The 25,555-nt window shown below is 36.9% G+C and overlaps 1 protein-coding gene across 2 annotated transcripts; it reads right to left on the bottom strand.

Annotated features, from left to right (window-relative positions):
- Positions 1-12,747: 12,747 nt before the first annotated feature.
- On the bottom strand, positions 12,748-24,888 carry MS3_00007821 (uncharacterized protein). 2 transcript variants are annotated; one of them, XM_035732961.2, is made up of 3 exons: positions 24,651-24,888; positions 13,810-14,955; positions 12,748-13,121 (listed from the first exon to the last, which is right to left on the bottom strand). In XM_035732961.2, exons 2-3 carry the CDS (start codon positions 14,821-14,823, stop codon positions 12,801-12,803), a joined length of 1,335 nt encoding a protein of 444 aa, XP_035589947.2. In that variant the 5' UTR covers positions 14,824-14,955; positions 24,651-24,888; the 3' UTR covers positions 12,748-12,800. The 2 variants fall into 2 exon arrangements, with proteins under 2 accessions (XP_035589947.2, XP_051066725.1); XM_051216163.1 differs by lacking the exon at positions 24,651-24,888 and having other exon boundaries at positions 12,751-14,960.
- Between the last annotated feature and the right edge of the window lie 667 nt (positions 24,889-25,555).

The following is a 25,555-nucleotide window of genomic DNA, read 5'->3' on the forward strand; positions in this document are numbered from 1 at the left end:
CAATGACAATACTGGACTTTACCGACGGCCTTAAGTGACTAATCAAGTCAACCGATGTGCGAATTAGAAATGCTGTTACGAATAGCTTGTTAAGAAAATTCATGATTTTCATTATATCTCGTATTTCGAAATAATTAGATGATAGTTTCCTTGTGGAATGAGCAGCCAATGTAAGTATACTTGGGTTAGGAGTGTTTATATTAGAAGTGCTAGGGTTAGAGGGTAGAGTTTAGGAGTTCTAGCGTTAGGAGTCAAAGTTAAGGTTAAGAATATGTGTTAAGAGCCAGTGACAAGAAGTATAAGGATTAAGTAATTTTTAGGTTAGGAGCTAGAGTTGAGATGTTTTAGAAGTAAGAAGTATTAACACTAGAAGCTAGGGTTTATGAATTAGGTTTTAAAAGGTATAAAGCTAAGAATCAGGGTCTATCCTGATCACAGGATTTTGGTAACAAGCCTGAATTATAAATATTTATCACCAACAAGTTCACTAATGATTTTAAAACTCCTTATCCCTTTTACTTCTATCACTTTTCTATATTTTAGGGCTCTTACACGAAAGCTGTCTTGCCGAAAAACTTACTCATCCTGATACAAATACTGTTTATAACATACTTTGAGAAGCAATCGTCCTTTTTGTATATAATTAGTGATTAACCCTCAATAAGATCGTGTTATGTAGTGAAGGTTTAGATGTGGCAGAGAAATCTTCATTCTGATAACCATATCCATGAAAGTTATTAAATCATTGTCTCAAAATATTTTTCGTCAACCCATTGACAAACGAACACATAATCACAATAAATCTACATAGAATCATGTCTAAAAATATTTATGGTCTTATTAAGGACCCACAGAAAAACTGATTTGCATTCTTACTGATAGATTTTCACGTCAAAATATAGTATGATTTTGATATCAAAAATACGTGAAGAATAATATCATTTTCATAGTGACACCTGAAAGTTCTAATCACAATCTTGTTTATGATTGTCGAGTTCATACTTCTGAAAAGTTCCGAAACTAGAATAAATCATCAATCCGATTCACTATAATATTCACTAGTTCTTCAACTTATAAAAGTCCACAAAAACAACTATGTGTTAAAAATGCACAGATCTCAACAAAACACTTAGCTTAGAACTATTATTATTATTATTACTATTACTATTACTATTATTATTATTATTATTATTATTATTATTATTGCGTAATAACCACCTTTCAGCACAAATGAGTAAACAATAAGTATAATTAATGTTGTTTATTGTCAACTATAAACTGAAAATATTTATTAGAGGAATTTAATTCCATTCTAATTAGAGAATATAATAATAATAATAACAATAATAATAATAATTGTATGATGGAAATGAATTCATTTCTAAAATAATTATACTAATAGTCAATAAATGCGCATATGTACATATTTCCAAGAAAACCAAGAAATCCAATTCGAAATTCAACTAAATAGGGACGAAACAGCAACCAAAATTAATGAGTATGTGTAACTACCGGATATGAAAACTGATAATTACTAGTTTCAAATATTAATGGATGAATGAATGAACAAACAAACATTTTAAAAAAGGAATTTTGGAGTGAGTCTGTTTTTATTCTTTTAAAAAGGAGGTTGGAAAATAAAATGAAATTGAGAATAAGAAGAACAACTACAAGAAGAGAAAAAGATATGAATAGTAATTAAATTAAACAACGTTGTAAAATGTCCTGATAATCTATTTATTGCCTATAAAATGAGATTATTATATAGTTGATTAGGAAGTTGATAGGAATGTTAGTGTGTATCTTTCTCTTTGTGAATATGGTAAGCAGGATAAAAGGAGTGAAACGAGGAAGTGCATATGAATATATGAGTAAATGAAAGGTAACAAAGTAAAGAATAGGGTGAGGACGCAAGTATACTTTTATGTCTCTCTTTTAGTTAGTTGAATAAACTTGTAGAGATTTTAGATACAACAATAGTTAATCGTTCGTGCTGTTTTTATTTCATTAAATTCTAATAAATGTCATCACTAAATTTTAAAAATATGCAGTATTAAATCACTTTATAAAATAACGAATACATGCTTCAAAATACTTCATTTAGAATAGGAGAAAAAATCCCTTTCTCGTCTATAGAAAATTGTGTTTGCAGATCAGGTTATGTCGTTTGTGATACCCAGTGATACAGCAGTTTAAAGAAAGTTTAACTCGTTCCAGAGAACAACTGAGATACACAGAAAAAATCCTAATAATTCTGCGGAACCCAAGAATATACAACCTCATGTTGACAGTTACTATGTCCTTACTAATGGTTAGCTTCAAGAAATCTCCGAAGTTCTAGCGGGAAGCTGTGGTAAGTCGAGTTCAACGTTAACGGGTATTAGAAAGGTACTTATTGAACACAATGGAAGATAGTCACACATTATCATGGATTGATTAGAGTTAGACTTGTGCACCATTGAATGGCCGGTCAAGTTATCTGGAGGTTAAGCATTCCTTCAAATTAACGAAGGTCCTCCTAGACCCTACTGCACACAATAGATGAGAATACTTAACTAATCATCTGTCATGACTGCGACGTTAGTCGACATCGCTTTCTAGGTTAGCCTATCACAGTCCGAGTATAATTCTTCAACCTCATGTTGTTTCGTATATCAACCAGTGTCATACGCCTTGATCGATTATACCTTCCAACTAGCATGATTAATCTTGAGCTGAGGCTAAAGTACTCTTCACTCCTATTGGTCTGTTGATTCTCAGCCTTGAATCCGAAAGAAGAAAATAGCAGTTGTTTGTACTATATTTCAGTATTCAGCATTTATCTCAAAGACTCATTAGCTTATTTACATGAATTACCGGACTTCAACTCACCCCAAACAAAAAGTCATACTTTGAATACAATCATATCATGAGTGGTAGAGAACAAAGCAAGCAATGCGTAATTCATCTGTCATAGTTAATAAATAGTAAGACATATGATAATAGTGAATAGGTTCACTGGAAGCTTACATTAAGGAAAATATGTAGAGCCTGATGCTATATCAAACACACATAGGTTATTCTAGCTTCTGGACAGACCAATTTGTTCATTCTTCTCAAGCCATATTTTTACCTTGTTGACTATTCGCCAATTAATCCTGAATATTTTGTTTGATCGCGTGTGTGTTAATTGTTTACCCTATTCATTACGTGTATGTAATGTATTTTTGGTTTGACCATAAATATTGAGTCACGCTTGGTTAAATCGAGTTGATTCACTTACCTTCTCCATTGCTCATCATTTCGTTTCGCTTCACTTTGTTTCTCCGATCGTCTGTCTGGATCTACAGTTGTATGAAATATACATATTAGAAACCCATTCTCTTATCTGACTTATTCAATCGCATTATTTATGAACGCGATTTAAGTCGATAAAAAATATACGGGGATTAGCAGCGTGTAAACTCCGATAACGATCATCATACGATCGAACTGGAGTCAGATATCAGACCACTAAAGTGGTGAGATCGACGTGTGAACGCGACGCAATTTTCGACGATACGATTAAATGGAGTCAGATACTCGAGGACCACCAAAAATATGAAGGTACAATAATACAGTTATCTACCAATTAAACAATAAAAATACAAATGGTAATAAGTCGTAAATTGGTTCAAATTGTTATACTTTCTTTAGTTTTCACTCCTCCACCATACCAACCAACTTGAAGTATTTCTCTAAACAACCATATTTAATCCATTCAAATCTCACATCTTTACTACACAGACAAATTAATCCTACTTCTTCGCAAATATATTATCACTTCATTATTATAAAAATATCAGAATTGTTTACACTATAAAAAGAAATAACTTGGACGAATGAATTTTTAAATTTACACGCATAATTTCTGATTATTACATTGTTTGTACTCTTTTTTTATTGTATTTAAGATCGTCAATAAATTCAATTCATATCATACTCATATGAACCAATAGTTCTTGATTAATAACCGACAAGAAGTTGAAAGATTGTTTAAAATCCAAAAGTAATATTTCATAACGAATTGAAGTAAGCTGAAGAACAATTGAAAATCATTGAGCATTGAATAACTAATTTATTCTAGTTATAAATTTTTCAACAATATACACTCACGACACTATATGGATTTAAAGCAATTAGTCCCTTTGATAAATTTTGATAATGTGATAAGAAGACGAAGATTATCAGAATTATGTGATATATTAGCGCAATACATTTCTAACAGTCTGATCACACATATACTTGTTAAAAGCATTCATATATAAAAATAATTGGTCAACTAGACTAGAAATGGGGTAAGAGGAGATAAGGATAATAATAAGAGTAACAATAATGTGAATACAATTCGAAACTTAATCACTCTGGATGATAAGTCAATATTACCAGGGTAGGTTTAAGGTAAGAACAAACTGTTTTTGAACACACAAAGGGGGTTTGAATTTTCGTATGGCTAAGACTTCAATAAACCTTAGTATACGCCCTTTTACACTTTTATACAAAACTACAAAAGCCGAGTTTAGATCAATCTTATGGATTAACTCAATGATTTAAAATGTAGCTTGTTCTCTATGAGACCTAGAAATTCTAAGTCAAAATTTATCCAAATAGCACCTTTGAAGTTCTGAACAAACCCAATGTCTAAGAATTGTACTATTCAATTTCATGATTAAGAGATTTACTGTTCAGTTGTTCAGATTTATACACGCCTTTTTATAAATGGATTACTGTCTATATTATGATAGCAGATTTTTAAAGGCATTTAATAGGAATTCACTAAATTGTATATGAGAAACACACCAATGTCTCTAATGTTTTTATGAAAATTATTATCACAAGGAAGACAATAGCAGATTGAATCATTCAACAAGACAATTTTTTGAAAAAAATACATAATCAAGTTTCTATAAGGACTTTTAAAAAAAATAAATTAAAACACTTTAGTCTGGTAAAATTCATCAATGTAAAGTCAAGTTTTAACATAAGATAAATTATAATATTCAAAGATTTCTGTCATATTTGTATACGAATAGACAGATAGATATATCAGTAGTTTATGTCTAAAGTCATTAAAAATATCAACTATACAAAATAAAGATATTAAAGTAAAGTTGAAATAATGATCATACTAACATTATGGTTCATGTTCTTCTTTATTCCTTACACAGGTGTAAGTAAACACCAGTCTACTAATACATATATATTCCTAACACACAAACATGAATATTTGACACTTTTTATCAATATCAGTCACATAAAACTTGATCAAATATACTATGAATATAGAATGTAGCACAATGAATGGATTGTATAAATAAGTATTAACCAAAAAAAAAATTACTCATATGTATACATACAAACGTAAATCAATGCACCTGCTTCGTTGACAGGATCACAATATCCCATATTATTCCCACCTACAATATGATTAATATATTATGAAGCCATTAGAATGAATGACAATATTATACAGAATATTATGTTATCCTAATGATAATAACTACCACTATTATTATTATTACTATTGTTACTACTACTAGTAGTAGTAATGGTAGTAGTAGTAGTAACAGTAGTAGTAGTGGTACTTATTTTTACACCTGAATTTTAAACTAACACCGACTTATCACTTGAAATGTTTCATATTAGAAAAAAAATTAATTATAATCATAAAATAATATTTTTTTAAAAAAATAATGAAGAAAATATATTTATTTGCTTTTATGTGAATATGTATGCGTGTATTTCCATTATTAGTAGTGTGTGTAGTTCATAAATGAATATTGTGAAATGTAGTGATTTCGATTAATGGTGGTTAAGATAATTAGGGTATATATATGTAGATCGAGAGAGAGAGAGAGACAGAGACAGAGAAACTTTTAACATAAACTAATCTTGAAAATAACAATTAAATTAATAGTGATAATATATATGTAGGTAAAAGAAGATAAATTTGTGCATAAATAATATAGAGATAAGATTGGTTTAAATTCTTCAACTAAAATCTTCATAAAACGGTATTAATGGTGAAGTAAAACTAAAAATTCATAAGAATAAAACTGTATTTAATTTATTTCTAATAGAAAAAGAAATGTAAGTGAATAAATGAAAAAAAAGTGATTGATCGAATTGCTTATATCCTTATAAATACAATTACTTTTTATTATTCAAATCAGTATAGAAGGGGTATACACCCCACCCTCTTAGCGTAGTAGTAGTAGTAGTAGTAATGTTGACAATGGTGTAAAACCTTTTAGTTGTGAACATTTATTAAAAGAAACATTCAGATGTAAAAAAGGAAACTGTTGATTTTCATAAATAAATGATCATAGTCAAAAAAACGTATCATCGAAATAATATTGTTCTCTTAAAAAAGAAAAAAAATTCTTTGTTTTTTTTTCATTTTTATAAATTGAAAACTAGTTATTTCATTTAAAAATATGATGTTTGTCATTAAGGTAATATAAATGGATAAAAATGTGAAACAGAATGGAAGGTCAAAACAAATCGAATGAACTATTTGATCATACTATGAAAAATCAAATATAATCATAAATTTTCGGTTGAGATCATGAACCAATTGATGTTAGACCACCATTGAAGACCTAGGAGCATTGGACAACCGTTTCGTCCTATTGTGGAACTCCTCAGCACTGCGCGTCCACGAACCCGCTCCAGGGATTCGAACCTAGGGCCTTCAGTCTCGCGCGTAAACGCCTAACCTACTGGATTACTGGGCCGGCATCCTGTGGTGTTAGTGTCTAACATCAATCGGTTCATGATTTCGATCAAAAACTTAATAATCTTCACAACCCTTATACTGATAACTAACATGTGCTCACTAGTGACTAGCTTCGTGAGGGAATCCTCAGAGTTCTAGTGAGAAGCAGTGACTAGTGGAGCTAATCCGTGTCGGGTAGAGACAGGTGTCTACCACAGTACAATGGAAGATGGTCGCGCAATTTTGTGGATTGGTTGATGTTAGAAATCAACACCATTGGATGACGGCTCAGTAGTCCAGTAGGTTAAGCGTTCGACTTGTCACAATCTCGCACTATAACTCAAGAAATTTCTTCTCGATTTCCGAAATTTAAAAACCTTTTTATTTGCTAATATTCGTTGAAAGAAAGGAATTTAAAAAAACATTTTGTTCCTTTGATAAATTTGAATAATGCAATGAGAAGATGATTATCAGAACTATGTGATAATACTAAACCAATACACTTTGAACAGTCGAATTATATATTTACTTTGCAAGGTATATATATATATATATATATATATATATCAGATGGGTTTTGTGGATATTATAGTAATTTCAATGATTAAGATCATGAGTCAGCTGAAGCTAAACCACCGTGGAAAACCTGAGAGTACTGGACGGTCTAGTGGTTAAGTGCTTGTGCACGAAACCATTAGGTTCTGGGTTCGAATCTCGCATGGGGCGAGGTCGTGGATGCGCACTGCTGAGGAGTCCCACAATATATATATTTGTAAAATAAAAACCTACTAGACAAAGTGAAAGATAAGAAAAAGACGAAAGAAAATCAGGAAAAGAATATGAATTATATCACTGAATAATAAATCAGTATTACCAAGATAGATTTAGTGTAAGCACAAAATGTTTTTGAACACAAAAATTGAAAGTGTTAAACTTCTGTATGGCTAGGGCTCAGAAACATCTAAACATTCGATCTGAATAACTTTTTATACAAGATTACAAAGGCTGAGTTAAGATCAATTTTATAACCTATTTCAACTTTACATTTGACAGTGGAAAAAGATGAATGTTTTCATCAGCTTTTATTGGATCATTTGATTTTGTAAACATATCAACAACATCATAAGAATGATCTAAAATGAATTATTTAGGATACACTTTAAAAAAACCGATTTGTTAAATATTCAAACATCAAGAAGCTTTAAAATCTACTCGTGATTGTTAATTGACAATAGAAATAAATAAGATACTAGCTCCCAAAAGCCCTGGTACGGCAGAGAGTGGGGAGAGTCCGCTCTCTCTTTCAAAATGCTCTCACATGGCCACGTGTATATAGCCTCTGCCAGGGAAGTCCTACTCATTGCCTTCTCGTGGCGAGGGTGTTGTTTACGAAAATGGGAGGACGAAAAGCGAATGTCCGGCGCTTTAACCGGATTCCAAATCAATGGTGCACATGGGCTCCAGTATCCTGAGGGAACAAATGGCGTATGAACCAATTGTTGGTCACCGGCTACCATGGGACTGCATCTCCTTACGATGCTCCACTGCCTTGTGGATCAGACCTTCAAGTCGAAGGCTCGGAGAGTGGCCCCCTAAAAAAAGCACCTGCTTCGGTTTGTGCACCCGGGCAGTATCACAGCCCTCACACACATCAAATGAGATTTGTGTGGCGCATATGTATTTGTTGCCTCCTTGTACCAATATCTGTGCGTTAAAATAAAATATTAAAAAATTCTGAATATACATATATATATCAATGGTTAAGATCATGAGTCAGTTGAAGCTAGACCACCATGGAAAACCTGGAAGCACTGGACGGCCGTTTCGTCCTATTGTGGGACTCCTCAGAAGTGCGCATCCACGACCTCGCCCCCTGCGAGATTCGAAACGGCCGTCCAGTGCTTCCAGGTTTTCCATGGTGGTCTAGCTTCAACTGACTCATGATCTTAACCATTGAAATTACTACAATCTCCACAAAAACCCATCTGATATTAATCAACATATGCTCACTAGTGACTGGCTTTACGAGGTATATCCTGGAGTTCTAGTGAGAAGTAGTGACCAGTGGAGTTCAACCAGGTCTGTTGTGAGATAGTAACTCACTGAAGACAATGGTGAACATATATATATATAACTATAAAAAAAGAATTCTCAACTGATATCTATCTATTAAAGTCTATAAATCAAAATGTAGGCTCAGTTGCTAAGTACAGGGTGAAGCAACTTGGTTTTTACAACTGTAGACACTTCCAAATAATAAAATTTTTAATCGTTGTTTAGATTCTGATTCATTCTATGATTTTCTTCATTTAACCTTCAATTAAACAAATGTTTATCAGATTGTTTCACTATGATTCATGGTTTGAATTTCTATTTTTTTTCAAAAAAAAACTGATTTAATTGAGAGATAATTTAAACAAGTTAATGAATCAACTTAACTGTGTAATTTTTTTGAAATGTGAAGCCTTGAAATTTTTATATTAAATTTAAACAAAATCTGGGTAAAGGTTATTATCATCAGAATTTCATTTCATATTTCATCTGTATTAATTTATGTTATCAATGTAAAACGTCCTCTACAATTAGTTAATTTAGTTTTAACAGGGGTAATTTAGTCAGTGACATGAATAAATAGTTAAAATGTTTTGCAAACACAAAGGAATATGTTTTTGAAAGAGTTCTGTAGGATGATATGACTTTTACTTCCAATTGTTTAGGGTCAGCATCATGATATCGAAAAAAACCCAGCAATGGATTGAACGGCCACAAGAGCTCCACAGATCAGTGAGGTCAGGTAAGAAATCCTGAATTTTACAACTTACATCAGAGAATTTCTAAGTAGTTACATAACGTTGAATATACATTAACGGAAAGTGGAGGCTTACATTTTCAATGACCCATCTTAGCTACTGATACTCGGTAGCAGTAGTATGATAATCAATTACAAGCGAAAACAACTTCCGCCCGACAAACGACTGGATTTGAAGTTATTCGCTGATTATCAAAAGATTATCGTGAAATACCTAAAGTTTAAGGCTCTTTAGGCTTGTACTCCGGAAATGATTTGTAATCTCTTTCCTGAAGTTATCAGTGATTCAAATTAATATGAAGCATGGAATACTATAGTAACTGGTAAAATAGTTTATACTGATCAGATGAATCGAATTTCATTATCATATTGGAACTTAATGTACCCAGTTTTATGCTAGTCATTACTATAATTTTAGTATGAACGGAAAATTATTCAAATATTCAGATTGAGACATAAACTAGTACTTAATATTCCACCTCAACAACTGTTCCTTGTTTACTTCTAAGTAGTGTGAAATGATACTGTTATCCATGAGACTTAATAGTAATTATAAACTAAGGTTACGTCATATTTACTTCCGTAGTCTAATCAAGTTGTAAACTGTGTTTATTAGGTATTTGAATCACTTTTCGGGTATCAATAGTTTGGATACATGTATAAAGTTCTTTCTTATAATTTTTATGTCTTTAAACTGGGTAATTGTTTAACACGGATGAACTGTCTTAGGCTCAAAAAGTTTGATGAATTTGAGCCAACCAGTAGACAATTTAAAGACCTTATCGTCTAACTCAAGTCACCATTTAATGCTCTTTGAAATTGACACCCGAATAACTTGGTTTCAGTGAAAATTCAAATACCCACTATATTAATAAATGATTGCTCAACAAAGTGGCTTCTAGAAAATAAGTAATGATTTAAAGAAAGTAAACATAGCACGACTAGTTTTTACATTTGCTAACGCAGTCAGTGTAAGCCAATATCCAGTTAGCTGATGCGCTTATATCAACGAGATTATAATTAGTTTTGTCGATGAATCCCGGTAACACTGAGTCAAAGATAAATTCAGTATTAATTGCTCTCACACATCAAATATATCTAGTTATCTATATATGGTAAAATTATTTTACCGACTTGAGTTTACCATGTTAGTTATCAACTAAAACTATTTCTTTGCAATTTTTCCCAAGCGAACCGGTATTTCACATTCACTAAAATTATCTTTTCATTCATCTATATTTTTTAATGACCTAATTCCTAAAATTTATACAAACCCTTCATATCTTCTATAATGGTTACCCATTATATCTTGCCAATTCCAAATCCTAGATGGTTATCACCTGGTCGCTTTATTCTTCTTGTCTATATTCAAATGATCTCAAACTTTTATAACCGCTTCAAATTTACAATAATTACATACTTCATCTTGTCAGTTTCCGAACTCTAAACAAGAATACTGTCTCACACCCTTCCTGCATTTGCTAATTCTATCTCCAATAACCTTACAAAACCAAATTCACAAATATATATACGTATATATAGTTAATGGCGACAATCGTTGTTATCCCGATTCTTTCTGTTATCAGTGTCTATTACTTTGTTATATTATATCCCAGTGTTTTACTTCAAAAAGAATACAGTTGTAAGCAGCTGAAGATAAACTGCGATATAAGGTGAATTTACATCACTGTTCTTTTGGTTTTATTTGAATTCATGAAGGGAACCAATAAAACACGTTATTCAGCTTCATCATTTCTATAATTTCCATTAACACATTTATTGATGTGCCTCATCGGCTTAGAAATTTGACTTGACACACAGATCACCAGTTTAAACTGCGACATAGTATCAATAATCCTTGGACAGAATTTTTGTTTCAATAAACTGGTACATGAGCAATCTATACTTGGTTTCTTACCCAAAAGTAGACATTGATGCATAGACTTAATCAGAAATATGTCAAATAATAATCTCACAAGAAATGGCTTGGACTTCTAAGGAATGAGAAATACACTATTGGTGGTTCGATTTTTCGAGGGATATATATATATATATATATATATATATATATATATATATATATATATATATATATATATATATATATATATATATATATATATAAGTTTCACAGGTTGAAATCATGAGTCAGTTGAAGCTAGACCACCATTGAAAACCTGGAAGCACTGGACAGCCGTTTCGTCCTGGTATGGGGCTCCTCAGCAGTGCGCATCCACGATCCCGCACCACGCGGGGCTCGAACCCAGGACCTACTGGCTTCGCGCGCGAGCACTTAACCACTAGACCACTGAGCCGGCATCCGACGGTGTTAATGTCTAACTCCTGGAGTTCTAGTGAGAAGCCGTTATCAGTGGAGTTCAACTGGTCTGTTGTGAGATAACAACTCACTGAAGACAATGGTGTACGGTGGCGCAACTCCGTGGATTGGTTGAAGTTAGACATTAACACCGTTGGATGCCGGCTCAGTGGTCTAGTGGTTAAGTGCTCGCGCGCGGAGCCAGTAGGTCCTGGGTTCGAGCCCCGCGTGGTGCGGGATTGTGGATGCGCACTGCTGAGGAGTCCTATACCAGGACGAAACGGCCGTCCAGTGCTTCCAGGTTTTCAATGGTGGTCTAGCTTCAACTGACTCATGATTTCAACCTGTGAAATTTCTAAAACTCTCCACAAAACCCATTCTGATATATATAAGTATACACACATGCTGACTAGGTTTAGTCAGTAAACTTTCTCCCCACTCAGTCTTGTCACTGGAGTAGCCGGTTGGGCTCATGTGTAGGAACGTTGGATATCAACTAGCGTGTAGGAACTTTGGGTATCAGCTAGCGAATAATCAATTAACAACAAATCACATGGAAGTTACTCAGTAGTTTATAAACTTTAAATAGTGAATGCACTCTATGAATAAAGTTACAGTTTTCCAAGTCAATGATCAAACATAAACCCGTATACTCATTTTTGGTTTGCAACTTTTGTTAGCCCTAGAGATACCAAATGACTTCCCATGGAACAGGGTTCAATTCCGTGACTTAATGAGTAGAAATAGAAACTCTTAGGCATCAAGTCAGTGCTTCTAAATCGTTGTAGCATCAATAGTGAAAAGTGTTTATTTTTGTGAGTGGGGTTTCTTAGCGCTCAATCGTACCCAGTTTTTATATTTGAATAAAGAAACAGAACAATTATATCATTTTGTTACTATATATATATATGCAAGAATACTGTACATAAAATAATTGCTTAAGAAGGAAGGTACAACTTTAGATGAGGAATTATATCACACAAAGGCTGTAGAACATCATTTAAAAGACGTGGTTCTAATATTATAAGAGATTCAAATAAGCTTTTTAAGAGGGAATATGTCTCATTCTCTTCAATTTCACCTTTATTATCCCAAGATAACAGATCAATAAATGCAATCAGTGGAGGAATAATATCTGGTAACAATGTAGGACAAATTAGTGGCCAACAAGATTTTACAAATTCATTGACGCATTGTAACATAAGCACATAGACTGTGTCATATTCGTTTGACTCATTAGTAGTGACAGATTTACCATTCTAGATAAATATGAAAAGGTAAATAAAAGCATAGTTATTTTCTAATGAACAAATAATACGAAAAATCACTATCCTATTTCCAAGTAATACTTATTTAAATCTAGTTTTTAACAGACTAAACAGTAACAAAAACCAGGAAACACCAGATTGCAGTTTAAAACTACTCATTAATGCATACTTTCTACCTGGTAGGTAGATGTAGTCGAATATGTTTATGTTTCAAAGTGAGTACGAGTACAAAAACCAACATCGTTAATTTTAGCTATAAGCAGGAAACGATCCGCTAAACAGACGAATTCATATTATTGTGCTACGACTACTGATTTTTTCGCTGTGATTAAATTTTCCATTGTTACTTTGCTGAAGTGAGGTACACTAATTTGATGGTTACCGACTACCATAGGACTATATCTCTTAACGTTGCTCCACTGCCATGTGGATTAGACCTCTAGATCAAAGGTTCGGCGAGTGACCTCTTAAGACAACCACCTGCTTCAGTTTGGGTACCCGGACAGTATTCTAGCCCCATACAAATCGAATGACGTGTGATGAACATATATTTGGTACTTTCTTGTCCCAATGTTTGTGTATTTAAATAAGTAAAAATTCAGGACAATATGACGACGAAATATTGACAAGCTGATAAAAAATTAAGAAATTTAATAACTAAACATTATGAAGAACTTACACGTGTTAACTTCCGTGGACCAAGTAAAATACTTGAGGTGACTTTTATGAATTGTCGAGTAAATAATGAGAAAGACGCTTTCAAAATATCGATTAATTTTGACAAATGTTTAAGTAGTACCAATTGACGTTTATATCGTGTTTCCATTAAAAGATCAAATAAGAGTCTTTCAGTAATTTTTTCATACCAATTAGCTGAATTTGTATTACTTAATAAATTAGTTAGAACAAGTAAAGTTGAATAAAGTTTATTAAGTAATATTTCTGATGAATTTGAACTACAAGCAATTCTATGATTTAATAATTGTGAAATAACTGCTTCAGCTCGATTACTTTGACGCCAGTCAGCAATCCTAGCTTTATTTGCTAAATTATATAAAACATTAAGACCAGCTAATTGTATAGATGAACGATAATCCTCTGTTAATCTTAAACCAAATGGTTGTAAAATAGAAATAAATTCATGTTCAGAAATTTCAGGATAATCAAGTTCCATAGTTAACCATACAATTGTATCACGTATTAATGGATAATGAGTTAATGAATAATCTTCATCATCATTACTATTAGTTGATTTGTCACATTTTTTTGCTAAATAAACAAGTGATAATTTTAAAATCTCTGAAGCTAAACTAGATGAAGTATTCAATTTTGACAATGGATTAATTTTAATTAATAACAACTGTCCTATTGTTTTTACATTAAATTTTATTAAATATATATTGAAAATATCTTTAATAAGTGAAATCAATTGATTATTACTATGTAATTTACAAGTTGTATAAGAATTACCAAGAATACCGCCTAAAATTATAAAAATATACGCTGATATAGGTTGATTATCATTAATTAATTGTTGATTATTTAAAGTATTTTTAATATTTACACAAATATCAATGTACATTTGAATTTGTTCAATCCATAGAGATTCAGAAATTTCAGCTTCATGATGTTTAAGCTTTGATGCTTCAATGATTTCTTTAGATTTCTTTATTAAGACTTGATTGGAAGACATTTATTATAGAGTTTGAATTTAGTGAAATGAAATAATAATTTTTTATTGATATATTACGTGAATCACAATTTGTAATTTATGATTATTATTATTGTGACTTTTCAATTTTCGTTAATTAAGAGTAGTTTCATTCTAGAATATAAAATGAAAAAGATGGGAAATACATATATGTATAGTTGTTACGAAACAAACTAAATACGAAATACTAGAGAAAATAATAGTAGTTTAAAAGATTTTGTTATTTATTTTAAAAAAACCATTTCAATCAGTCATGATCAATGAAGAGTCTGACTCCTGTGTGCACTAGTCTAAGTTGTTATAATGTATTAACACCGAGAGATGAAATCAACAAGATGAATTGGAAAAAAGGTTGAAATAAACGTATCAGCAGTAATAACAAGAGAAATTAGGTATTGAGAAGTCAAAATGAAGAAGATTGGTACGGAGGAATATTGAAAATCAAAATCGAAAGGAAGGTAAAGAGTGAATGTATTTGTGTTACTGTGATCGATTCTCGACTGTCATCCAACGTCTATAACCACTGATTATGGTTTAATGCCGACTCCAACTAGTCTGTATCTATCTAGGCGACTCATATCATTAGTTGAAATAAACAATAATACAAAGTATGCTATTGGAATTGACTGTGAATTATTTTATATGGGATTGCTAATTTCTGATTTTTATCATTTCAAAGGGATTCCCAGGCATAAGTTTTGTACATCACCTTAATACTAAAAAAAACAACGAGCGACACTAAATTACTGTAATACCTCGGTTTTAGCCACTAACAAAGCTTTGTTAGACCGACTTTATTTTAGTGGGGTAACTAGTAATTCGACATCTGTAACACGTTTCCCAGAATTTTCAATTAGTAAACGTTTGCGAACTGGGCGACTGATTCCACGTAACAAAATACAGATTAAAATATTGTTCGTTTACATTTACAGCCACTAGATTTGGGTAGGAAACGGATGTCTAGAAATGATTAGCTGCTGACAAAAGAAAAAAAGCGTTTTGAAACGAAGAGTGACCTTAGATGAGAGCGAGTGACCAAAGTTGAAGAGATCAAACAGCTGTTTTCCGTTTCAAATTTTGCAGTCAGTTTACTTCATAGTTTTCGGTGTTAAATCAACACGTTATGTGTATAGTTAAAAAGCAACGTGGAGATAAAAGGCGAAACAGAATTTCGCATGGTGAAGGCCAGAGAGGTTATGTGCTACTCTGGACGATCTTTGGTGCAATCGTGATATTAGTCTGACTGCAAAAGGTAGTATTTTTCACAAAAGCAAGAACTTTTTAAGCTAAAATAAATATATGACTTTTTCTAGTTGCTGCTGCCTTGACGTGGTGGTTGGGCTTCCCTATCGTGATGAAGCAACCGAACTATACTGTCTGGAACAACCGTTCCTCAAGGTCCTACCATGTCAGACAGGTCGGTTGAAGAACGGTAAGACTAAAAGCAATAAACCCAAGGTCCAAAGGCGAAGTCGTACTGCTGACTGTACAGAGGTGTGACAGCAGTAAGGTGTTTCCTTCAGACAACCAACATGACAGCGATGCTGCCTTCCCACAAGGAGGGGTGGGGTTAGAATAGGTCGACCCCAACAATGCACACCTCACCTTATCCCACGGATATCCGTTTCCGGCAGTAAGGTCTCAACAAGTACGGAGCTAACACAAACATTACTCATAAAAAGGTCGTGTGTGACCGACCTCAAGCAGTTGTCCCTTGGGCACTGCGGTCACACTCTCAGATCACTAAGACCACTTCTAACCCAATTTCCTTTTCAGACACTTGCAGGAGAATCCTTCCACGGTGTGGCCAACCGGGAATTGACAACCGCCCTCATACCTCTAACAGCACTCAAGACCACTGTATTCATAATCAACCTCCCTCTTCGATTCCTAATATTCCTCCTACATCGACTTTCAACGTTAAACTTCCTCTCTCGGCTTCCTCCTCAAGTGTTATCATAGCCAACGACTCTAGTGAGCAAAACACTGCCCCAGGCCTACTGAAACCTCGCTCCAAACTACACATTGGAGCCTTCAACGTACGCACCCTATGTCGAATCGGTCAGCAGGCTTCCGTGGCTAAAACCCTAGAATCTCGTACGATTGATGTATGATGTGTCTCCGAAACACGCATACAGGATTCCAGTGTGGTCATTCATTGACCTCACCTCGGCAAAACGGAGAGCCAACGAGATACACCCTCCGTGTATCTGGTGACCCGATGGCCAGTTCTCGTGGACTGCCAGGTGTGAGCATACCAATAAGCATGAGGGCGGAACAAGCACTGTTAGAGTGGATCCCTGTTAACAGTCGTTTATGTGCTGTTCGGCCAAACGGCTCCGTAAGAACTCGGGAGGATAGGGACACACGTCGTTGCCTTTTTGTCGTTTCTGCCTACGCTCCCACCGATTGCAGCTCGGATGAAGTGAAAGATGAATTTTACAGAAAGCTATCTGAACTTCTTCAGAAAGCTAAACGTTCAGACATAGTACTCGTAGCAGGTGACTTTAATGCCCAGATAGGTAGTTTAAACCAAACAGAAAGGCATTTAGGTGAGTGTTTTAGTTTTCCGGCACAACGAACAGATAATGATGATCGTCTGCTGCATCTGTGGTCAGACAATCGTTTATTTTTAGCAAACAAATTTTAAGCATAAGGAGAGACATCGTCTAACATGGTGATCCCATACACCAAACCAACGATGGACCCAAATAGACCATGTTGCCATCAGTCGTCGTTGGAGAGGGTCGGTACAAGATTGTCGCTCATTCTGGAGTACCTGCTTGGACTCCGATCATGCCATAATACGGGCACGCATCTAGTTGCGCCTCACTGGACGCAAAAAAGTCACACTAAAAAGACCCATCAGAACTGAATTGAGTAACGAGAAAACCAAAAGTAGGTTCCAGGAACAACTGAGATCACACTTAGGTATTTCTGAAAACGAGGCTGACCCAGATGTTGCTTGGAAAGACATACAAGCAGCTGTGGAAACAGCAGTGACATCTATTAGTGATTTAAACCACATGGTTACAAAGAACCAATGGATTTCTTCAAGGTCTATCGCACTGATGGATTCTCGCAAACTTATCCCATCAGGTTCTGAACACGATGAAGAGCGTAAACAAATCAGATCTAGGTTAAGCAAAAGTCTAAGAAACGACCGTGAGCAGTGGTGGGCAACGAAAGCAAAAGAGATGGAAAAGACGGCGGATATAGGGAACACAAGGCAGCTCTACAGACTAATTATTTATATTTATTTGAACACATATATATTGGTACAGGAGTGCGCCAAATATATATGCGCCACACAAAACAATGAGAATCTAAGAAGAAAAAAAGTGAGGAACGTAAAAAAAATAAAAATAATAAAAAAAACAATAACGAAGAGATTGGTGTAAGGTAGTGTAATAATAATAATAATAGCAATAGTAGGGGAACAGAAGGGTACAATCAGAAGAAATCTTTCAGTTAAGGAAGATACAACCACTTTTTTTATGAAGAAAGTAAAAGAAGGTTACAGAAGGATCGCCACTGGCTTCTATTCTGAGCCATATCTGATAACGTCTCTAGCCACTGTGTAGCACCATATCTCGGACCCCAACCAGGGAGTCGTGAAGGACCGACAGAAGCCAGTCCTTTGCAGCTTTCTTCCATACCACGACACCATGTCATATACTGACCACCTTTCCGCTTTTTCCAACTAGTCCCAGAGTCGGCAAATAATACACGACGTGGAATTCTCTGGGACGACATTCGTAGAACATGTCCAAGCCACCGAAGTCGGTGTTTCAAGATGGTGACACCAACTGCATTATCGTCTCTGTGTCGGAACACACGATGCCGAAGCTCTGCATTACTAACATGGTGTTGCCACTGGATGTCATCAATCCTTCGGAGACAACGATGATCGAACACAGAAAGTCGTCTAACGTCCTCAACTAGAAGAGGCCAGGTTTCACAAGCATAGAGCAAAACTGCTCTCACCGACGCGTTGTAAATCCGACCTTTTACATCCAGACTAACATCACGAAGGCGCCAAAGATGGCCCAGATTGGCATAAGCCTCTCTGGCTTTCACTATACGTGCATTGACCTCATCACTCACACCCCCACCAGCACTCATACAACTACCCAGATACACGAAACTCTCGACTACTTCTATCTGCTCACCATCCAGGGTGAGTACAGGATTAGGATCCTGCCAGTCTTGTAGAAGTACTTTGCACTTCGAAGGTGCAAAGCACGTACCATACCTACGGACACTGATTGCCAACTGATTAAATGCGGATTGCATAGCTTGGGCATTATCGCACAGTAAGACAATATCATCATCCGCATACTCAAGGTCGAGAAGTCTTCCTCCAGGCAACAGATCCACATTGCCATTACTTACATCCATCAGAGCTGTTTCCAGAATGTCGTCGATGGCAAAGTTGAAGAGGAATGGTGAGATTGGGCAACCCTGCCTAACCCCACTTCTCGAATAGAACAATGGAGAGAGGTGGTTGTATGCCCTCACTCTGCCTGAGGTGTTTGTATATGGAGCTTTCAGGATGTTAATAAACTTCTCAGACACACCCTTCTTCAATAGACAATCCCAGAGAACAGTCCTATCCAACGGATCAAAGGCAGCCCTGATGTCAAGAAACACTACGATTGTTGGTCAGTGATAAGTATACCGGTGTTGTAACATTTGGCGGAGGGTGAAGATATGATCAATACATCCTCGACCAAAACGGAACCCAGCCTGCTTCTCGCGAGTCAATCTTTCTCGGGTTTTGAACAACCTACGAAGTATGACGGAAGCCAATAGCTTGGACGCAATCGGAAGTAGACTTATCCCCCGATAGTTGTTACAGGAACGACGTGAACCCTTTTTAAAGATAGGGACAACTATCGACTCATTCCATGACGTTGGTACACTCTGTAGTTCACAGACCTTTGTAAACAACGTCATCAGTTCTTTAGTCAGAAAGTCACCACCATCTTTAAAAAGAGCCGGAGGTAAGTCATCTGGGCCAGGTGATTTGTAGCGCTCAAAGAGTTGGAGTCCCTTGTGGACTTCCGCCTCATTTGGTGGATCAGTCGTCACCGATCATGGAGGCCAGGACAGTCTGACCGATGTTGCCGGATCAGCAGGCCAGTTGAACTGCCCTTCAAAAAATTCTGCCCATCGTCCAAGACGTCGATGGATGTTAGTGATTGGCATCCCGTCATCCTCGCAGATTGTTTCGCTCACACCAGACTCCTTGCTGCCAGTGGCTCGGATGAGTTGGAAGAGCTTCCGGTAATTACCAGATGCAGCTGCTGCTTCCAGCTCATTAGCACGCTCCGACCACCAGACTTCTCGGTCCTTACGCAAGCTTTGCCCAATTTCACTACGTAACAACCTTCGTTCGTGGTCAAACTCATGGTCACCCGGAGTAGACCGACGGGCTTCAATGAGTTGTAAGGAGCCTAAAGAAACCCAGTGCTTATAAGCAGGACGTTTCGCAAACCCACAACTGACTGTACCCGCCATTTTCATGGCGTCATGCGATTGCAACCAATGCTCATCTATACTTTTCGGTCGAATGGTAGCTAGCCTAGCAGCTAGCTCGGTTCGATACTTACTTGCAACAGAAGTTGCAACCAACTTGCTAACATCAATCCGTTGATGGCGGTCACTTCGTCGTCCACTGAAAAGTAAGGTGAGATTGGCGCAGACCAAGGCATGATCAGAGTTCAGATAGGTACTCCAAAAGGAGCGGCAGTCTTGTACACAACCACGCCAGCGGTAGCTGATCGTGATGTGATCAATCTTAATCCAGGCTTGAGATGCAGAGGGAGGACGCCAGGTGGCACATCGGCGATGACTGTGCTGAAAGTTAGTGCTAGCCAGAAACAGGTTGTGGTCTGTGCACAGTTGCAGTAGACAGTCCTCGTTATCTGTCCTGCGACCAACAAGTCCCCATCGGCCACCTAAACGACCCTCTTCTGTGTCTAAGACGCCCGACCTGAGCATCCAAGTCTCCGGCTAGTACTACAATATCTTTCGAACGTACTTTCTGGAGAAGAACAGTTAACTGGTGGTAGAATTCATCCTTGATTGCATCCGGGCTGCAATCTGTCGGGTCATAGGCGGAGATGACGAAAAGACATCGTTTCTCACGCCGATTTCTTCTCACCTTGATGAAACTTTCTAGTCTAACAGCACATAACCGACTTTTAATGGGGATCCAATCGATTAGTGCTGCCTCAGCTCTAGCGCTTAGTGCGACACCAACGCCAGCAACACCAGACGAAGATGCCACATAGCCCCCGGATAAGCGCACGTGAAACAAGCTTTTTGAAGCGACAGATGGAGAGCGAATTTGTAGTACTTCACCAGAGTCTTGAATACGGGTCTCGGATAGACAGCAAACATCAATATTAAGACTTTCTAAAGACATAGCCAGCCCTATCTGTTGTCTGACCTGCATAAATGTGCGAACGTTGAAGGTAGTCAGTTTGAATGGTGCACGTGGTTTCAGAAAAAACTCCCTTAGTATTCGTATTCGGTGGTAACATACAATTTCCAACCAGACAGTGACTCGAGAACGTTTAGATACAGTCGAATTTCCACCACAGACGAGCTGCTGTATAAGTCGAAAAAGAATAAGTATAAACAGAGTTGGAATAAAGGAGGGTGAATAATGACGTAGTAAATAATAATAATAATAATTGAATCATTTGAATGTTCGTCGAAGCAAGAGAATTAGTTTCCATGATCATAGACAGTTCAGTTCATTAATTGTGTGTGGGCTGCGATACTGCCCGGGTGCCAAAACCGAAGCAGGTGCTTTTCTTAGGGAGCCACACCCCGAGCCTTCGACCTAATGATCTAACCCACAAGGCATCATGAGGAGATGCAGTCCCATAGTAGCCGGTGACCAACAATTGGTTCATACGCCATTTGTTCCTTCAGGATACTGGAGCCCATGTGCACCATTGATTTGGAATCCGGTTAAAGCGCCGGACATTCGCTTTTCGTCCTCCCATTTTCGTAAACAACACCCCCGCCACGAGAAGGCAGTGAGTAGGACTTCCCTAGCAGAGACTGTATACGCGTGGCCGTGTGAGAGTATTTCGAGAGGGAGGGCGAACCCACCCCGCTCTCGGCCGTACCAGGGCATTTGAGGGCCTACAGACTAATACAAGAAACTGGGAGTGTACGTCAGACTATTTCGGAAAAAGACGACACTCTCATTTGCTCTCAGTCCAGACGTTGAGAACGATGGGTGGAACATTTTAGAGAACAGTTCAGCTGGCCTTCAGCTACTCTACAACTACCCTCCATTCTCAGACAGTTTGAATGGAACATTGAAGTAGACCCCCCAACTCTAGAAGAATTTTAGAAGGCTATAGCTAACCTGAGACGAGGAAGGGCAGCTGGTCCAGATGGATTGGCTCCAGAGGTCTTTATTATTTATTTTATTTTTATTTTAACATATAGTTATTTGTACAAGAAGGCACCAAATACATATACGCCACACAAATCTCATTTGGTATGTGTGAGGGCCGTGATACTGCCCGGGTTCCCAAACCGAAGCAGGTGCTTTTCTTAGGGAGCCACACCCGGAGCCTTCGACCTGAAGGTCTGATCCACAAGGCAGTGAAGCAACGTAAGGAGATGCAGTCCCATGGTAGCCGGTGATCAACGGTTGGTTCATACGCCATTTGTTCCCTCAGGATACTGGAGCCCATGTGCACCATTGGTTTTGAATGAGGGTTTTTCAACCACCCTAGGTGGATTACCGTGTCCATCGGCCTAATAAATCGCCGGACATTCACTTTTCGTCCTCTCAATTTCGTAAACAACACCCCCGCCACGAGAAGGAAATGAGTAGGGCTTCCCTGGCAGAGGCTATATATGCGTGGACATTTGAGAGCATTTTGAAAGAGAGAGCGGACTCTCCCCACTCTCGGCCGTACCAAGGCATTTGGGGGCCCAGAGGTCTTTAAAGATGGTGGCCCAATTTTAGAGATTAGGGTGACTAATATTTTAGCTAAGATCTGGGAGTTGGGCGTTATCCCATCTGACTGGTCACAATCACTTTACTCGAACACTACTAGTCGAGTCAGAGCTTATGGCGAACTGTCATCTGCTTTTGCAACCTCAAGTGGTGTCCGTCAAGGCTGTCCACTTTCTCCATTTTTGTTTAACTTCATCATAGACCTATTGATGGAAGTAACATTCTCGGGTATTGACCTCCTTCCAGGAGGTCCACTTATCGACTTAGAATACGCAGATGACATAGTCCTGTTTGGTGAAGACGCTGATAAAATGCAGAGTCTTTTGGTGGCACTAAGTAACAATGCCAGAATGTTTGGAATGCGCTTCTCTCCCTCTAAATGCAAGTTGTTGCTTCAGGACTGGTCTGCGTCAACATCTGAACTAAGGATAGGGAGTGAAGTAGTCGAACGCGTTGACAACTTCACTGATCTCGGAAGTCTGATCAGCCCTATTGGGTTGGTGTCTGACGAAATCTCAGCACGGATTCGAAAAGCTCGTTTGGCTTTTGCCAACTTACGTCACCTATGGCGAAGGCGAGATATCCGTCTATCAATAAAAGGACGGGTATACTGAGCGGCAGTCCGTTCTGTTTTAATTTACGGCAGCGAAACATGGCCATTAAGAGTAGAAGGCACTCGTAAGTTACTAGTATTTGACCACAGATGCCTTAGAAATATTGCTGGCGTCTTCTGGGATCACCGGGTAAGTAATAGTGAGGTTAAACGCAGGGTGTTAGGGAATTATGGTAAATCAGTTGGTGAGGTTGTGAATCTTCATCGACTGAGATGGTTGGACCACGTGTTACGTATGCCCGAACACCGATTACCACGACGTGCAATGCTAACCGGTGTTGAAGATGGTTGGAAGAAAGTTAGGGGCGGCCAAACCAAAACGTGGCATCAGTGCTTGAAGTCACTACTTTCTAATCTTAGCCATTTTGGTAGATGCAGACTACTTGGTTGAGGTCCGCGTGACTGTCGTAACCAATGGTTGGAAACTCTTGGTGACATGGCTCAGGATCGATCACAATGGCGTAGGTGTACACACTCACTGTCTTCCCTTAAACTAAGAGATTAAAATCACTTCATATCTTTCTTTCTACGAACTAATTCTTTTTCCCTGTACTATATCCTTATTGCAATCTTTCTTTTATATATTACCACCTCTGAATTAACTAATTTTATGAATCCAGTGTTCATCTTGCTGTGCTAATGCGGTATGGCAACCTGGAACGATGCATTCATGTGCCTGGTCCTACGTTGTAGCTGACTGACTGACTAGTTGATCTGTTTCTCCCGGTTTATGCAACTCCAATCCACTTATTTCTACTCCTTGTTTTAATAAAACTCACTCCTACTTGAAACTTTGTTTCACAACCTTATCCTCTTAATTATATGATACATATCTACCTTAGTGCTTATTTGCACCATTTGTGTGATCAAGTAAATAATAATGGTGTATTATTATCATATGAAAACAAATAGTCAGTCACTACCACCTGTAAATGAGAATCCTAACTGCTTTATAACCCTCATTTAGTCCTAATCAGTAAGTGTCCACTCTCACGACCACTTCAGTGTCGCTCAAAGATCTTCCATCAATTATAGTCTCACCAACAAAATGTTTTCATTAGATTGCTAGTCGCAATAATTAACTCCTCGGAGTCGCGCGGTAGATTACCGTAGTTTACTAATACACTGCAAATCATTCTGAGCACTATACGTTGGCACTACTATTCCACATTTGATCTGAAAAAGACAAAATTCACTCACTTTTGAATTCCGTTCCGGAAATATGAACCAGTTCTCTTGATCCTAATCGGCTTGCTTCACGACATTTAAGTGCCTGCATACCGGCAATCAGTTGCGCAACCTCCGAATTGCCGCTCCAACTGTCTTTTTTACTATTTAGTATCCAATACCATTATAATTAGCTGTTGCAAAAGTGGAAGTATATTACGTCTTTTTGCCACTCATCTTAGTGACTTATCAGACCCGTGTACTAATGGACTGATATCCGCGTGATTTAAAAAGGACAGTGGTATTAATACTCGTTAAGTTAAATTTACTCATTTTATCATGAATTACGCATCAAAACTACTGTTTACACTTTAATTAAATCTATCTCAGCTAAAGTTGTATTGTGTATTCATTGCATCAAGGCACACTTGGTTAACTTTGATTTAATTTATTTAAAGTTTGAGATTTTTCTGCATACCCATTTTGTGTTACCATTTTTAGTGGATTATTGAGATATTCGGCTCTGATCACAAATGTAAACAGCCATACTGCTTACCCCTGTTCAGGAAGGAGTGCAATGTTGTGAGTGCAAGAAGTGGCTCCACAAGTTGTGTACCTGCTTAAGCTCTACTGCATATGAAAAGCACTCAAAACCTAACTCTCATTGGCTCTATATGTTTTGTTGTTCGAGAAGAACGTTACTCACCAAATAATCAATAAGCCTCCTGGCGTAGGCCAATAGGACAGTTGACGATGGCCTCTCTGTTAACATGGGTGCTGATGGTTAAGATTGCGTCAATGTCGTAGGTGCTTTCACGGCATATGCCAGACACCCAACTGTGCAACACGCAATTGAGCTTTCTATCCCGAAACAACTAATGAGCGATATGCCACTGGATATGGCCAAGCCGCTACAGCAGCGACTGATGATCAAGACA

The sequence above is a fragment of the Schistosoma haematobium genome, chromosome 4, assembly GCF_000699445.3.
Source record: "Schistosoma haematobium chromosome 4, whole genome shotgun sequence".
NCBI classification, from domain to species: domain Eukaryota; kingdom Metazoa; phylum Platyhelminthes; class Trematoda; order Strigeidida; family Schistosomatidae; genus Schistosoma; species Schistosoma haematobium.